Below are 17,362 nucleotides of genomic sequence, written 5' to 3'. Positions count from 1 at the left end.
TAAAGCTCAATATATATTTGTTAATAAATAATTTACTTATTTTTAATAATTAATTATGATCACTCAATGTATTATTTTAAAATATTAAATTAATTCTATTTAAAATATGAGTATAATAAAATTACCCCTAGAAAGCAACTACTATTCAATTTCAAACTTTTTTGAAAGAAAAATAGGAGGACAAAACTCTATTTTAAGGGGAAGTGTGTTGAAAAGGGGTGAGAGAGAAAGGACAAAAGCAAGTGTCTTTAAACACAAATAAGTGATCTGACAATCACGTGATCTTCTTCTCTGCCTACTCTTCTACTCCTACCTGTCTTTGATTCTTGAACCGCACCCCACCCCGCCCCCACTAACCCACCCCCTACCCCCACCCAAACAAGCCCATGCGCTTCTTTCCTCGTTTTAAGAATTCTTCCTTAAAATCCACGCGCCCACTTTGTTACTTGTCTGGTTTCTTGCTTTTCCAACACTTGAATTTCTTTCTTCCTTCACTCCTCATTTCTCTCTTAAGTTGAAGCCTTTATTGGAGTTCGTTTCACTCCCAAGATCCCCTTCTGGAGTTGAAGGTATGTTAGTTTCTTACTTGTACTTTTTGCTCTGTATTTTGTCCCTGTTATTCTTTCTGTTCTTGGCTTATTGCTTCTTTTCTTTAACTGTTGGTGTTATTTTTCTTGGGCTTGTTAATTTAAAATTCCACTATACATTGTTCAATTCTTGTTTTTGTAAACTTGATTAATGCCTCTCTCTCTTGTCACTAATGATCTTGGTTTTCACGCTTTTGGCCTTTCTTTTTTTGGTACCGTTACTTTTGGTTGATCGATCTTTTCCTTTCTGCATTTTGGCTTTGGCTTTGGCTTGAGTTATGAGTTGTTTGTGTTGTTTGTGTTGTGTATGTTGCTGCTATTCCTTGTGGGGTTCCTTTTGCTCTCTCTGTAAAACAGTAATTTTACTTGTCTATTCTGCAAAATTCAAGGATAATGGGATTTATTTCACGGAAGTTATTCCCAGCATGTGGGAACATGTGCATCTGTTGTCCTGCTATGAGGTCTCGATCTCGACAACCCGTTAAACGTTACAAGAAATTGCTAGCTGAAATTTTCCCTAAATCACCAGTAAGTACATTCATTTCAGTTTCTTTTTTTTGAGGTCTAACTAACCCGGGCTCAGGCATTATATTTTGACAAGAGGGGTTGCTTGGATGGTAAGCACCCTCCGCCTCCAACCTGAGGTTGTGGGTTCGAGTCACCAATGGAACAAAAAGGGTGGCGTAAAAAAAACTAGTAACTTCTTTGTTATGCTTGAGAAGAAAACTATAGCGAGTAGCCAGCAGTCCATCCATGAATTTGCTTTGTTAGTGCTCGTGATAGCAACTTTCAATTGCTTTGAAACTTGTGAATGCAGGATGGCTCGCCTAATGAAAGGAAAATAGTAAAATTATGCGAATATGCTGCAAAAAACCCTTTCAGAATCCCAAAGGTATTATCTTTCTTTCTTCACTGCATGTGGATGTTAAACCCTTTTAGTAAAATTTGCATCCTTTAAACATTTTGTGGCTTTCCTTGATCAGATCGCAAAGTATCTTGAAGAAAGATGCTACAAAGAGCTGCGAAGTGAGCATGTCAAGTTTATTAATGTTATTGCTGAGGTGTACAACAAGTTGCTTTGCATGTGCAAGGGGCAAATGTGAGTTTTTATCATCAATATTTATAACTATTTTGGTGAAGTATAAGATTTTAAATGCCAAGATTATTCTCTTATTGTAGTACTCTCCAAAATTGATAGAAAAAAACATAATAGTTCTTGCTTCTTAATCCAACCTCACTAAATTTTAGATTTCCCAAAATTATTCTTTAATTTCTTTAGACACTTATTGATTTCAAGTACAACATCAACAACATACCCAGTGTAATCCCTCAAGTGGAGTCTAGGGAGGATAGAGTGTACGCAGACCTTACCCCTACCTTGGGACTTGGGAGGTAGATAGGTTATTTCCGGTAGACCCTCGGCTCAAGGACTTTTTCAATTGAAGTGTGAGAATGAATAATTTAAAAAATCTTCAAAAAATATGCATAGGTAGGGCATGCCACAAAGAGTTTGATATTAGCCACATTAATTGGGCTTTCCTTACCAGAAAGCTGCTGCATGTAACCAATGATTGCAGGTTCACATCATACATAACATCTAACTAGTCCCTATATATATGGACCTTCGATAGGCTTGCCATTCGTTAAGTCTGTACTGCAGTTGTTGCACTTACTGGTAGACTGATTCAATTATGTAATGATTTAGATTCTCATGATTTGGCCAAACCTGTGCTAGGCAACTCGGAGATCATTATAGTTTGTAAAATGAAATCAAGTTGGAGTAAGCCTCCACTTTATCTTCTATGGAATGTAATATACTACCAATTTGTGTATCTGCAGGGCATATTTTGCTGCTAGCCTTTTAGACATTGTCGTCGAACTACTGGATGACTCTAAGAGAGATGCTATAAGGATTACTGGTTGCCAAACGCTGACCAAGTTTATTTATAGTCAGGTAATTAATGAAAATATTGATGAATGCAGCTTTGTTGTTTGTATAATGTCAATTTCTCGTATATCAATTTGGAAGTGTAATGAGTAGTTTATTAATCTAAATATGTACGTAACATAATTCCATAAATACCTTCATTGAGATGTAAAAGTAAAGTTCTTGAATGTCTAATTGGGTATTTTTCACACTTTACTGTTCTGGTTGATTAAAGAAGTGTTGCTGATTTATTCACCTTAAAAGCTTCTATTGGCGCCAAAAGAGGTACTCAGTATTCAGTATGCGATACTCATTTCTGAGCAACCCAAAGAGAGATTATCCTTTCTTGAAGTTTTAGGTGTTCATAGTTTTAGGCATCGGCTTTTATAATGGTTGTTTATTCTTTGTTGAAGTTTCAACGTGAAGAAAGCATCTTCACAGTATAATTGTTATCTTATGGATGGAAAATCCGTTGCCCATGTTTTAGTCACCTTGATGTGAAGCCCTACTGCTAAATTATGTTATTTTGGTTGTGGAAGTTTGTTTTATTGAAGCTAGAGTGTGTTACAATATGCTTGGGTTTTTCCTCTTATTGGTATAGATGATCATGCCATTTTAGTTATACAGTGTTAGAGAGTTACTTCTTATCATCTTATGTATGCTGTCTGAGATGAGTATCTTGCCCATTTATTTATCAGCTTGTTTGTAGAATTTTATTCTACAAGAATCTTGTATGTTCAGTAAAGTTACCTGTTTCAAAAGAAAAAAAAGAATCTTGTATGTACATTACAATTACTGCTTCCTAATAATAGTAAACCCAGAGTCATTGTGCACTAACTGAAGATTGACATTAGGTTCTTTTATTTGTAAAATTACTTACCATCTTATTTTGGAAACAGGTAGATGGAACATACACATATAACATAGAAACTTTAGTTCCCAAAGTATGTTCATTGGCACGGGAGACTGGCGAAGAATGCGAAATGCGCAGCTTGAGGGCATCAAGTTTGCAATGTCTTTCTGCCATGGTACTTTGAAATTACTTTTATGGTTGGAGTAAAATCCATTGTTCTGACTATGCTTGCTTTATATTTGTCAACAATTCTCCTCATACAAGTTTACTGATTGCTTAGTTGGATCTGGGTAATTGAATCCACCTTTGCAGGTTTGGTTCATGGCTGAGTTCTCTCATGTATTTGTTGATTTTGATGAGGTTAGTAGAGTGCTCTCTCTCATTCTCTCTAGTACAATATGATTTAGTTCCTTGTAGTTTAAGTTTCGCTTCCCTATTTTTGAAAATGTTACACACTCTTCATTTGCCAAAACATATTTCATGAGTCTTTATTGTGAGATTCTATATGAAGGTTTTCTGAAATAAACAGCGATATGTTGTGGATAACATTGTTGCTATGTTTCTCCACCTTGGGTGTTCCTAAGAGTTTCTATCCTTTGTTTGTTTGCATTTATTGCTGATCTAATACATAAGTTATTCATGGTCATAGCTTTCAAGTGAAAAGTTACACAAGTAAATGAACTGAAATGCTCATGAACAAACTCAGCAAAAACAAGATCTGTTTGTTTGTTAAACAAAATGAGCTTGATCTTATTATGCAGCTCAATATTAAATGATCTGAGCTCGGTATCACCTCTTCCCTATTCTCCTTTACGAATAGGGATTGCGTTCTTATTAGTAGAGAGGAGTGCTTTGTTTGTAGATGTACCTGTAGTCATAGTGTTATGCATGTGTTTGTAGTTTCTTGTTCGTGGTGTTTTGGTGATGTTTGTGATTTTCCGATAGATAGTTCTTAGTATCACTTTGTGGGTGTCTTGTTTCTTTTATTATCTAGTGGTGGCTCCATTTTTGTTTGTTTTTGTGTTTTTTGCTTGTTATCCTGTATTATTTGTCCTGAGCCGGGGGTTCATAGGAAACAACCTCTCTGCTTCATCTGAGGTAGTGGTATGGACTGCGTACACTTTTACCTTCCCCAGACCTACTTTGTGGGAGTACACTGGATATGTTGTTGAATATGAAAGGTCTCTGACTCTTTCAGGGTTATAATCTGTTTTCTCTCAGTTTCCGCATGGGGTTTTTTACTTTCCCAAGTCCAAGTGATACAATAGGAGATTGATTATTTCTATTTACTAAGTGAGTGTTGTTTTTTTTCAAAAAATGTACTAAGGAAAGTGAAGCTTGAACAAAACTCACAAATGACTGATTGAATCCCAGTTCATCTCATTTGTCTAAAAAGCAGAGTTGAGCTTGAGCTCAAGTTTGAAGGAATTTACTGAAGTTGGGTTTGTGCTTGACGTAGAACATATTTGAATTTTACCAAGTATGGCTGTGCTTGCAGTGTTAGTCAGATCGAGTTCAAACCTATGGGAGCTGCTTGGGTTGGCTCATTTACAGCTCTAGGAAAAAATTCATTGCCTGTTTTCTCATTCTAGTTGGTTATTTCTAGATTTTCTGACTAGGAATTATCTGTGTATGAATGATTTCTTGTTAGAATATTTTATTTTTTGTAACAACTGACAATAACGAGCAATCATTGAAGACTATATCATCTCGCACAGATTGTTCATGTGACTCTGGATAACTATGAGCCTGAAATGCATAATGAAGACTTTGAACGGGGTGAGGCACACCACAATTGGGTGGATGAAGTTGTTAGATCTGAAGGAAGAGTTGTTGGTAGTGAATATGGTCCTTGCCAAATTAGACCCAGACCTGATAAGAAAGATCCATTATTATTAACAAGGTTTGTGCTGCTAAATCCACAAAAAAGTTGGCTTTCTTACCAGATAATCGTGACTGTTGCCAAAGTGTTGATATCTGTTTTAATCACTTTATCTACCCACCTTTTTTTTTAAAAAAAAATCTTTCTGCCTCGAATTGTTTCTACAGAGAAGAAATTGAAACACCAAAAGTGTGGGCTCAAATTTGTCTTGAAAGGATGGCTGACCTTGCTAAAGAGAGTAGCAGTACAGTGCGTAGGGTGTTAGATCCAATGTTTGTACATTTTGACCATGGGAGGCACTGGGCTTCCCCACATGGATTGGCTGTGATGGTTCTCTCTGATATGATCTACTTTGTCGAAAGCTCAGGTAATCTGCCAATATACTGCTTCTTGAACATTGGTGATATGCCTGCATTGGACAAATTTTCCTCTGTCCTTGTGGTAGTTGCATAACCATATGTCACTTGTAAAGCAGGTGTGTCTTTGATGGGTTCCCCACTGCATTTCTCCCGAGTATTATTTATTCTTCATAGACATTCCTTTTGCTTTTTCCATGTTGTGTTCTGGAGAAGAAGGTGCATAGCAAAAAATACTGTCAGTTATATTGTCTAAACTGGTGGGTCAATGGCTGGTATCTGTTATATCACCATGTATTACTTTTCCATGACATTATTTTCCTTGAAGTCATCAATAATTCCATTCATTGATGGCACAAATAGACTTGATGGCATCTAAATGTTCTTTGTTTGTGGATTCACAGGGAATCAACAATTGATTTTAACTGGTGTAATTCGTCATTTAGACCACAAGAATGTGGCACATGATCCTCAAATGAAGTCTTATGTCATCCAAACTGCTACTGCTTTGGCTCGACTCATTAGATTGGGAGCTAGTCTCTCAGATATACGATTTGTCAGTGACTTGTGCAGACATTTGCGTAAGAGCCTTCAAGCAACTGTCGAATCAGTTCAAGAGCAAGAGCGGAACTTCAATCTTGCACTTCAAACATCCATCCAAGAATGCTTCCTAGAAACTGCAAAAGGGGTAATTTATGTTAGTTAATGAATGACTTTGGTAGGCCTTCATATTTATGATATTGACAGATTTTTCTCTTAGATTGTTGATGCACGACCACTGTTTGATATGATGGCAATGATGCTGGAGAAGTTGCCAACTCTTGAAGTGGTTGCCAGGGCTACAATGGGATCCTTGATCATTCTTGCTCATATGATCTCATTAGCATCTGTTGTTTCACGATGTCAGCAGGTAAGTAATTGCTTGCTTTGTCATCACATGTTAGGTCCTCTTACCTTGCTGGCTAGCCTGTTTGCCAGAAAATATGTTTCCTTCATTTGAGCTTTAGGCTTCTCGCACGGTTATTACCTGTTTCAAATAAACCATATCTGAGTTTAATCAATAAAATCTTCACAGATTGTTGGATGTGAGTTGTTCTTTTTATGTATTCTGATGGAAATGGAAATATCTTCTGCCATTCATGATTTCTTATCTTTTCATGGAACAATGGGAAAAATGAACTAGTCTCGTGATGAATTGACGTACGTGTTCATCTTATTTTGTATTTCATCATCTTTTAATTCTTTTAGGTGTTCCCTGAGGAGCTGTTTGTTCAGCTACTGAAAGTGACATTGCATCCAGATGTTGAAATACGGATTGGAGGACACCACATCTTTTCTGTTCTCCTAGTCCCAAGTTCTAACCATATTAGACATGACATAGCCAACCATACAAAGAGATGGAATGCCAACAGCACATCTACATTTGTGTCAATTACATCTCTACTTGAGAAGCTTCGAAAGGAAAAGAATGGAATTAAGTTGAAGGATGGTTATAGTGTTCAAGATGATTTAAAGGAGAGAGACAATGTTGATGAGGAACACAAGCAGGGTTGGGCCCTAAACAATTCACCGAAGTTTCAAAAATTTAGTTCGATGATTGATTGCACAGCTGTATCAGTTGGTAGCTTGAATGAGGGTGTAAGAACATTACTGATTCAACTGATATCACCTTTTTATTCTATATTTCTTATTTCCTTTTGCATTTTCGCTAATTTCTTGCCCACTGAAGGATACCTTTTACTGGTTGACACAGGAACCATACATTCTGAAGCTAAACAAGGATCAAATTGTCCAGTTGCTGTCTGCCCTCTGGCTACAGGCCAACATGCCAGATAATTTACCTGCAAATGTTGAAGCTATAGTCCAGTCATTCTGTCTAACACTTATTTCTTCACGTGTTAAGGTGAACATTCAGGTTATTCACATTATGATTGTTAAATCAAGAAAAAAGAAGCTAAATAAAGGCCGAGTGAACACATTTCTATGCAAGATTTAAATGCTTTCTCTACGAATCTCTGTATCTATTCTATGATCATGATCGTCATTTTTCTATTGTTGCAGAAAACCAACAATAACTTACTGATCCGCTTTTGCCAGCTTCCTCTATCACTTATGAAGTTATCTCTGGACCCTGATAATGGTATGGAACTGTAACTTTTTCAACTAATAGCAAACTCATCGGTGTCTGGTAAAAGTGAATTACACTTACCTTTTGAGTGTCTTCTTTCAGGATTGTTTTCTCCAGCATACCAGCGATCGCTTCTTGTGTTGTCAGCTGCAATGTTAGCATTTTTGGCGAAGATTTATCAGATAACTGACCTGAATATTTTACTTGAAACATTGCGGGATTTTGGTGTGAGTACTCCGTAGGATAGACTTTCATTGATTTCATTTCAAAGTCCGAGCTATATTTTCTGTTACTTGAAGAATTAATGCAAACAAGGTGATCTTATCTTACTTGTTCAATAAAACGAATCTTAATGGATACGATATACACAACATTATGGAAATAGGAAAGACTATTTTTCTGTTATTGTACAAGCAATTGCTACATTATTGAAACAGAAGAGACTATTTTTCTGTTGTTGAACAAGTTATGATTGCAACATTCTGGAAGTATAAGTTTTTACTGTTACAAAAACCGACGTTTAATCTCTTTTACCTTGTTTGTTTAACAAACTTGTTTTACATATTGCGTGTGTTAATGGCTGTTAAAATCCTCTCCCATGTTCAGGTTGATCCTTTTCTGGGTATCAACGATGGTTATCAAGTGTACCTGAAGCCTCATGCAGATGTGAGAAAATATGGCTCTGCAGCTGATAACGAAGCAGCTGTATCATCACTATCTGAATTGCGGTACAAAGTTCAAGAATGTCATGAGATAATAAAGGATATCTTAGTTAAAAGTTTGTCTAGCATTGCAGAGGTACCAGTTGTCTTGGAAATTTAATGAATACTTCCTTATTTCTTGGCCAACTGCTGGCTCTCCCCAGCCACCAAGAAAAAATAATCGAAATGGACTTTTTTGGGTCCTGGTCCTGCCTCTGCATGCTTACTTATTCTTTTGGGGTGTGCCTTAGGTTGAGGCTGATGACATATTCAAGCAGCTGTCAGAGGATTTCACACCTGATGATACTTTCATCTTTTATCTAAAATCAATGGTTGGCATGGATCATGTCCAAATAGGGTCACACTCCAGAGATTCACCTTCGTTTGACGAGGTATGCTAATCAAGCAGTCACGTGATTCTTTGTGGTAATGACATGGATATTATTTAATTACTCCCCGTCCAATTTATGTGTCACTTTACTTTTAGCATGTCCCTAAAAGAATAACATCTTTCTATATTCAGTAATGCTTTAACTGGAAAATTCTAGTTTTGCCCTTGTGAGATTATTTACAGCTACACAAACACCTGGCTCGGTTTAGACCGAAGTTTCAATACTCCCTCCATCCCAAAATAAGTGTCAATTTAGCAAAAATCATGTCCATTAAGGAATCAATATTATACTGTGTGTACTAAACACCCCCTATTTAATAAATGCTTTAGTAAATTGAACACTATTAAGATGGAGTATAAGGGTATAGTTGGAAAAACATACTAATTGTTGTCTTGAATTCATATGGTAACACTTATTTTGGGACAAGAATTTTGCTAAGGTGACACTTATTTTGGAACGGAGGAGTAATCTTTCTTTCTTTCTTTGAACTATGTGCCCAGTCAAACTAGGCCCCTATAAAATGGGGTGGAGGAAGTACCAAACAAATCTGTCCATGTCATTCCCTAGTTTAATGGCAGTGTCTGGTAACAGTTTCCTTATTGTTTATACTCACCCTCATCTCCCTGAATCAAACATCTTTATACGTTTGTTGGTTATGATGCAGGAATTTTCTCCGAATTCGTTCGTAGAGGATGACAAAGTAAGTGAATCCTCAATTGCTGACATGTCCAGATTCATTCCCAGAATTCCTATGTCTCCATCTCCTTCGATGTCTCATGTTGTGAGCATTGGACAGCTTCTTGAATCGGTAATCTTCCCAACAACCCCTTATATGTGTCCACACAAATCTATCTGCTTATTTGCCATATGTTGTACCCCCAGAGGTGAGCTTGTTTGTAGGAGAATCAAGTCAAAACAATTCATTAGTTATAAACAAGATTGGGGAGATTTGACTAATAGTCGGTTTGCCTGTTTGATCTGACTGTTGTTACATTATTAATGGAAGTGTATGTCCTATTTTTTAAAGAAAAGGAAAAATCTTCCATGCAATCAATTAGAGAGGCAACTCGCAATACGCAACAGTGTGTCAAATACTACTTTAGGGGATGGTGCATGATATCACTTTCTGCAAATAGATTTCACCTTTTTTTAGCTATCTAAAATCGTGCATATTTTTATTTATTGCTTTTTGAAAAGTTATCTGTTACTCCCATATTTGATCTAACTTAAAAGCAAAGCTTGTCTGAGCATCCAGTCTCTCTCGTCTGAAATTGTGTAAGACTGTAAGGTACATGCAATTTAATTAGTAGGAATAGCATATAAACATGAATAAACATGCTTCCTCATTTAATGCCACATCCTGTAAAATGAGAAAATGCGAGTTAAAAAACTGAAACAAAATTGTTATATGGGAGCTGGTTTCTGCTTTGTTAAATCTGAAACAAAATCCTTACATGCAATTTCTGCTTAATCATGTACTATTAGTTATATTTGTGAGCTGGTTTTGCATCCAAGTTTGTCTATAAAGTTAGTTTCATATTTGCATCTTCTGTCAAGTTAAAGAAATGGATTCCATCATCCAATATTGTTCTAGTTCCTCGTCTACTTTTTCTCCATAAACGGTATTCACACGTAGGGTAACATCTGCTCACTGATCGGTGTCTTTAATCTATAACCACTACTGGTGTTTGACATGAGTATGTGTAGTTAAGATTTTATTAAAAATTGGAGCTACAGACCAATAAAACTGTACCGATACTGTGAATGATTCTTTAGGGAATTTGAAAGAAACAAGTAAATCAAACAGCATATCCTTATTGCTTTAGTTGCAAGTCAAATCAAATATCATTCTCCTTAGTTTTCCTTAAGTTGCTTTCTTTTCTCAGGCACTCGAGGTGGCTGGTCAAGTAGCTGGTTCATCTGTTTCAACTTCACCACTTCCATATGATACCATTGCTAGTCAATGCGAATCTCTTGGCACAGACTCGAGAAAGAAGCTCTCTAATTGGTTAGCTCATGAAAGTCTTTGTGCAAAAGAAGCTGGTATGGTGTATCCTTCCTTCCCGGCAATTGGGCCATCAGCAGTTGCTAAGGTGATCTTATGTTAACCGTCTTTTAACTAGATCTTCATACTTGTGTCTCCGGTGTAGATGTTGCTTTTATTCTTTTTTTCAAGCCTTTAGTTATGCCCCATAATATGCCATCAACATGCGAAGTCTTTAGCTTTGCCTACTTGCATTTGATATTGATGTCCATTTGGTATCTTGTGTTTGCTGCAGATACTTCAAGAAGATGGACCCATTAGGGGACCTCTGGTGTCAAATGAACCTTGGCTAGCACTGAGACTACCACCTGCAAGTCCTTTTGATAACTTCCTCAGAGCAGCTAGAGGTTAGATCGATGCACGCAACTGCACCTTTTTGGTGTTTAGTTTGTAAATGGAAGGTAACTAGTGATCGATGACTAGTAGGTTTAGCTAGCCCACCCTTTTGCTTTTATCCCAACTCAGGAGCTGCAATGCCCCAATCTTATCAAGTATTTGTATTATTAAGTTGTTTGTTAAATCATTGTTGTAAAGTGCAGTACTACCAAATTATTAGGCTGTATTTAGTTCTAACTTATGTTATTGTTGTGTAACTAGGCTTTCAACTCCAGCCAGCTCCTCTAATCGTTTCAAATCTGTCTCTTTTAACAATTTGAATGGAGTCCTGATGCTACATTACTAAACTTTTGCCTGGACTATATTTGAGGACAATGTTGACTTACATCGATGTTCTTGATATCATAACTCACCCCACACAATATGTAATTTACAAACTTGTAAATAATATGAACATATATAAAGAGTATAAATTGCCAACCGTTGAATGACAATTACAAATCGAATACAACAAGATGCCAGCAGGAATCTTACAACTAACGTACGTACTCCCAATTGTCAAGAAACTTACAAAGCTTGACAAACAAATGTCATCTTTAAAAGTACTTCCTCCATTTATGTCATCTGTCATTTGCAAAACAAGTAAGGAAAAATTTGAGGACAATTAATGAAAATGAAGTTGTTCTCTTATATTTTCGTGCTGTTAATTACCTTCATTATTGGTAGAGGTGCAATGGCAGATCATGAGCAGCCATACAATGTGAATGGTGTAATTCCTGCAGTATTTGTGTTCGGATACTCCTTAATTGATACTGGCAATAACAATTGGTTCCCAACGTTAGCCAAGGCCAATATGGAAGATTTTGCGATGGAAAAAATTCTCTGATCAGACATTCTTGGTATGTATGTTGATACACCCCTATCTTACTTCCTCTTCCATCTCTGAACCTGATTATCCTCCTCGTTTTTATATGACATGGTTTTATAAATTACAACTATATTATGTCTACATTAAGTCATGGACGCAGAATGACTCAAAGCATTAGTTCAGTTAGAGGTAACTATAATTGGATTGAGTCAAATAATATTTCACAACTCAACTCGCCTACATTGAATCTGTTATTGTGTGTGTGTATATATTGATTTGATTTGTCTAACATTGATTTGCTATTTAAGTTTTTATTTCTGAAAGGATCTAAATAAGTTGGGAGCACGTAAGATTGGTGTAGCTGGTGTATTAGCAATGGGATGTCTGCCAGCTCTCAGAAATACTGGAGGAGGAATATAATTGAAAGAAATTGTGTAGATTCTGTCAATGAGAAAGTATATATGTTCAACAAGAAGCTCTCTATTGAGATAAACTCTCTTAGTAGCAAGTTTCCTGATCCCAAACTGGTTTACATTGACTTTTACAATAGTATCATCCATCCATGTTCAAATGATTATGACTATCTTTTTTGGGATGGTTACCACTTCACAGAAAAAAATTACAGAATCATGGTCGTCAAACAAATACTCCAGCAACATCTTCAAACCTTCATATCTTCACCATAAACACGAGCACTGCTTGCACTTTCCTCTATTGTTAGATTTATCCTGAGGTTCTAGCTTTATTCTTTTTCTATTGATTGTTTCTAATGACTTATATGATACCTATTATTATGATCATTGAATAATCACAATTTTGTGATGTTCTATGGTTTTACTCTGTTATTATTGGAGGTCAAAGATCACAGTAGAAGGTTATCGATCAGTAGGAAGTCGAGTGTTATCGCGCTTTATATGGAATCTCCTATTTTTTCAATTCGTATTACTACTATCTGTTGTTTCATTTGCTGTGTATTTTTCTATTTTGCTCTTATGTTTTTCTTGCAATTCCGCTTCTTGAAAAATATAATAATGGAGCATCCCTTTAATAATTTAGGTATGTAATTTATAAAAATATCAAATTTGAAAGGAGATTTTACGAAGAAAATGTCACCTAGCTTAAGTTGACATGTAGATTTGACATACAAAGTATACTTGTTAATCCAATTTTGTTCAATAGGTTGAAATACAAGATATCATGGTTCAAAAATAATACCATTATTCGCCAATTTAATTAGGCAAGCTATTATTCATAAAATTCTAATGTGTATAGTTGGGTTACGAATCTTCTTAAAAGGGTTAATCTGGTTGGGAACAAGTAATTTCAAAATTAAAATATGCTCGGAATAGCAATTTCAGAATAAGTTATCTCATCATATATATGACATTACTTGTTCCATCATTATGGTGTAAATGATGAAATTTCTAAGTGTGTACTGGTAGGTGAATTTACCCTAGAAATGGTGGATACAAGCGAACTCGTAGTCTCTCTGACAAATTATATATATATAGAGAGAGAATTGATCTAAGTAGCATCTACTCATCAAAAGGATCGGATGATGCATTTGACCGAAAGCTAAGTTATTTATATCTAAAGGAACAAGGATCAAATTTCACAATTAAAAGATTCTTTTTTCTCCTTTCGTTAATGGTAAATCAATGTTCTAGATATCCTAAATCACCACACACAATATATAATTTACAAACATGCATTTAACATGAATACATTAAGTATAAAAAATTGCCAACCGTAGAATAACAATTACAAATCGAATATATACAATAGATGGCAGCAGGAATATAATGTAGAAGTACGCACGTCCTCCCAATTATCAAGAAACTTAACACCTTTGACAAGCAAATGTTGTCTTCTATAAATATTATTATTACTCCATTTATTTCGTCTGTCATTTGCAAAACAACTAAGGAAAAATTTGAGGACAATTAATGAAAATGAAGTTGTTCTTCTATATTTTCGTGCTGTTAAGTGCCTTCATTATTGGTAGAGGTGCAATGGCAGATCATGAGCAGCCACACAATGTGAATGGTATATTTCCTGCAGTATTTGTGTTCGGAGACTCTTTAGTTGATACTGGCAACAACAATTGGTTCCCAACGTTAGCCAAAGGGAATATGCCACAACATGGAAAGAACTTTGAAGGGGGAAAGGCAACTGGAAGATTTTGTGATGGAAAAATTCCCTCAGACATTCTTGGTATGTATGTTGATACGACCCCTATCTTGCTTCCTCTTCCATCTCTTAACCTGATTATCCTCCTCGTTTTTATATGACATGGTTTTATAGTTATAATTATATTATATCTACATTAAGTAATGGACGCAGAATGACTCAAAGCATTAGTTCAGTTAGAGCCTAGAGGTAACTATAAATGGATTTAATCAAATTTAGGTGGTTAAAATGAATCAAGCAAAGACTCGATTGGTCAAAAGTTAAGGTCAAGCGAGTTGAGTTGAGTCAAATAATATTTCATAACTCAGCTCGGTTCACCTTACGTAACCAACTCGATCACCTTCCTCTTTCGATTTTTGCTTTTTAGAACAAATAATACACAAACTAATGCATTTTTCTTGAAGTAATAGTGGAAGTTCTTCCGAATATACATAATTTTCAACCTTCGAATTTGAATTTATATGATTGAGTTTGGTTGCATTTTGATTCTGTTAGATTACAGTATTTTAGGACTTTGTTAAAAAACATAGTTATATAAAATTCACAAATGAAAAAATCAATTCAGATAAATAGTACTAGTACTAATTATTTTCAGCTTTAAAATTGATATTATATATAGTGGAAGAATTGGGAATAAAAGAGTTGTTGCCTCCATATCTTGATCCAACATTAGAAGCTAAGGATCTCATAACAGGAGTTAGCTTTGCTTCAGCAGCTTCAGGATATGATCCACAAACTGGTGCTTTCTTGGTATATTTATATATTTTTCATTTCCCTATCTTATATAGAGTCCGGAGCCTAAAGGACAACATTGTATACATAATCATAGTTGGTTAATCTTGCAAAGGTCTCCTTCACGATGTTGCCCTATAGGCTCCGGACTCATCTTTTATATATATACATTGTATAAAATGTTTTTCATTATTGATCATTATTATTTTGTGATGAAAATGCAGCCAGTTCTACCACTTCAAAAACAGTTAGAATTGTTTAAGGAATATATTGGTAAAATTAAAGGTATTGCTGGAGAAACAAGAGCCTTAGAAATAGTGAAGGAGAGCCTTTATGTAGTAGCCACGGGGAACAATGACATTCAATTGAATCCTTCTTCCTCTCTAAATCCATCATACATCGATATCATGCTCAACTTTGCTTCCACTTTCTTGCAGGTAATAATTTCAATTCACATGCACCCTACTACTTTTAATTCTTTATATATAGTTGAATCAACGGCAGGGAGCTATTGCTTTTAGAAGGGAAGCTTCGGTTTCACTTTTTTATAGTGTATCGTTATTTTGAAATTTTTCTTAAAGTAAGGCTTATGGATGAAGTAATTGAAATGACGAATGACTATACACTACAAACGGACTGAACATTGTAGTAAAAAGTACTTATCTCAACGAGGGGAAAAGCTCTTTGTGAATGGTCGGAGTGAATTCTATTCAAACATGATTCGTGCGGGCGAATGGATGCAATTTTCATACTAGTGATATTGAACAAGTTCTAAGGAACAATATCTTTCTTATTTATGTAAAAAAAAAGAAAATTAATTTGATACTGTCCTCATTTATGTTTTTTCCTTTTTCTAATTATTTGGATATGCTTTATTCTGAGCTAAAGATTTATCGAAAACCGGCCACCTCTCTATGTCTAAAAGGTAGGGATAAGATAATGCACTCTTCCCTCCCAGATTCTATTTTCAAATTACACCGAATCTGTTATATTTTGTGTGTTTATCTATATCCCAGTGTGTGTAGGTATATATTGATATGTCTGATATTAGCTATTTAAATTTTTAATTCTGAAAGGATCTAAATAAGTTGGGGGCACGTAAGATTGGTGTAGCTGGTGTATTAGCAATGGGATGCCTGCCAGTTATCAGAAATACTCTAGGAGGAATTGAAAGAAATTGTGTAGATTCTGTCAATGAGAAAGTATACATGTTCAACAACAAGCTCTCTACTGAGATAAACTCTCTTAGTAACAAATTTCCAGATGCCAAAATGGTTTACATTGACGTTTACAATATCATGCTTGATCTACTCAACAACCCTACAAAATATGGTAAGAATCATATGTATATATATACACATACACACACTCCCTCCGTTTGATTTATGTATGTTGCACTTTAATCGATCATAAATTTATTGTAACAGGTTATAAGATAACGAAAAATGGGTGCTGCGCTTTTCTTGGAAGAGTAGATTTGCTAGCTTATTGCCCCATTGCATGTTCAAATGATTATGACTACCTTTTTTGGGATGGTTACCACTTCACAGAGAGGAATTATAGAATCGTGGTCAAACAAATACTCCAGCAGCATCTTCAAACCTTCATATCTTCACCAAATTCACCATAAACATTCATTCCTATATGTTCATATATACACACACGAGCACTGTTTGCACTTTCCTCTATTGTTAGATTTTTCTTTTGAGGTTCCTTCCTGGCATTATTGTTTTACCACACGTTCCACGTTGGTGAAAATGGCGTTGCCGGATCTGGGAGCTACCGGAGCCATTCTAACAATTTTGCTGCTGATTATTTTCCAATCGATTACTATGAGTGAGCTACTTTTACAAAGAGAAATATGTGAAATTGCATAAGGTAGCCACTTTTACGATCGTTTATTTGAGATTTAGCCATTATTTAAGAAGTGATCAAATGTTGTTTGATTTATTGTCTTGTGTCTCAAATTTGCCTTGGTGCTCGATTAATTTGAATTTGTGTGTGTAAGCATAAGGCTCGAAAATAGGAATTATGATAATAACAGAATAACTATTACCAACCTATGAGATCTACGAACCTAAAAATCAAATCGATACTCCCTCCGTTCCATTTTACGTGACATAGTTTGACCGTGCATGAAATTTAAGAAACAAGGAAAGGCTTGGTGTTTACGAAATAAGAATTCGGACTTCCAAAAGATCCCGGTAGCGAAAATAGGGATGCCGTTAGAACGTGTATGTATACAGAAAGGATAGTATTAGAAACGATGATATTCGGGTTAGGAGTACGCAAATTAAGGTAGACGGGCGGTAGGTAGGAGTGCGTCTCTGCTAGTAGGTAGGTGTGATTTGTCTTGTTATCTATGT

At 35.6% G+C, this 17,362-nt stretch overlaps 2 protein-coding genes across 3 annotated transcripts; both read left to right on the top strand.

The window, feature by feature from the left end:
* The first annotated feature begins 180 nt into the window (after window positions 1-180).
* LOC107839706 (protein SEMI-ROLLED LEAF 2) lies at window positions 181-11,521 on the top strand. 2 transcript variants are annotated; one of them, XM_016683310.2, is made up of 20 exons: window positions 181-569; window positions 977-1,115; window positions 1,405-1,479; window positions 1,571-1,686; window positions 2,427-2,541; window positions 3,414-3,542; window positions 3,680-3,727; window positions 5,086-5,270; window positions 5,417-5,616; window positions 6,010-6,293; window positions 6,366-6,515; window positions 6,854-7,243; window positions 7,359-7,508; window positions 7,667-7,745; window positions 7,836-7,960; window positions 8,340-8,531; window positions 8,686-8,826; window positions 9,491-9,634; window positions 10,713-10,919; window positions 11,106-11,521. In XM_016683310.2, exons 2-20 carry the CDS (start codon window positions 981-983, stop codon window positions 11,220-11,222), a joined length of 2,982 nt encoding a protein of 993 aa, XP_016538796.2. In that variant the 5' UTR covers window positions 181-569; window positions 977-980; the 3' UTR covers window positions 11,223-11,521. The 2 variants fall into 2 exon arrangements, with proteins under 2 accessions (XP_016538796.2, XP_047250713.1); XM_047394757.1 differs by lacking the exon at window positions 977-1,115 and having other exon boundaries at window positions 262-569.
* A 2,114-nt stretch (window positions 11,522-13,635) lies between these two features.
* On the top strand, window positions 13,636-17,210 carry LOC107879362 (GDSL esterase/lipase At1g58525-like). Its single transcript, XM_047395580.1, has 5 exons — window positions 13,636-14,288; window positions 14,884-15,064; window positions 15,112-15,514; window positions 16,073-16,328; window positions 16,424-17,210. Exons 1-5 carry the CDS (start codon window positions 14,021-14,023, stop codon window positions 16,624-16,626), a joined length of 1,311 nt encoding a protein of 436 aa, XP_047251536.1. The 5' UTR covers window positions 13,636-14,020; the 3' UTR covers window positions 16,627-17,210.
* Window positions 17,211-17,362: the final 152 nt, after the last annotated feature.

This window comes from Capsicum annuum, chromosome 8 (assembly GCF_002878395.1).
Source record: "Capsicum annuum cultivar UCD-10X-F1 chromosome 8, UCD10Xv1.1, whole genome shotgun sequence".
NCBI lineage: Eukaryota > Viridiplantae > Streptophyta > Magnoliopsida > Solanales > Solanaceae > Capsicum > Capsicum annuum.
This window is presented reverse-complemented; position numbering and strand designations above follow the sequence as displayed.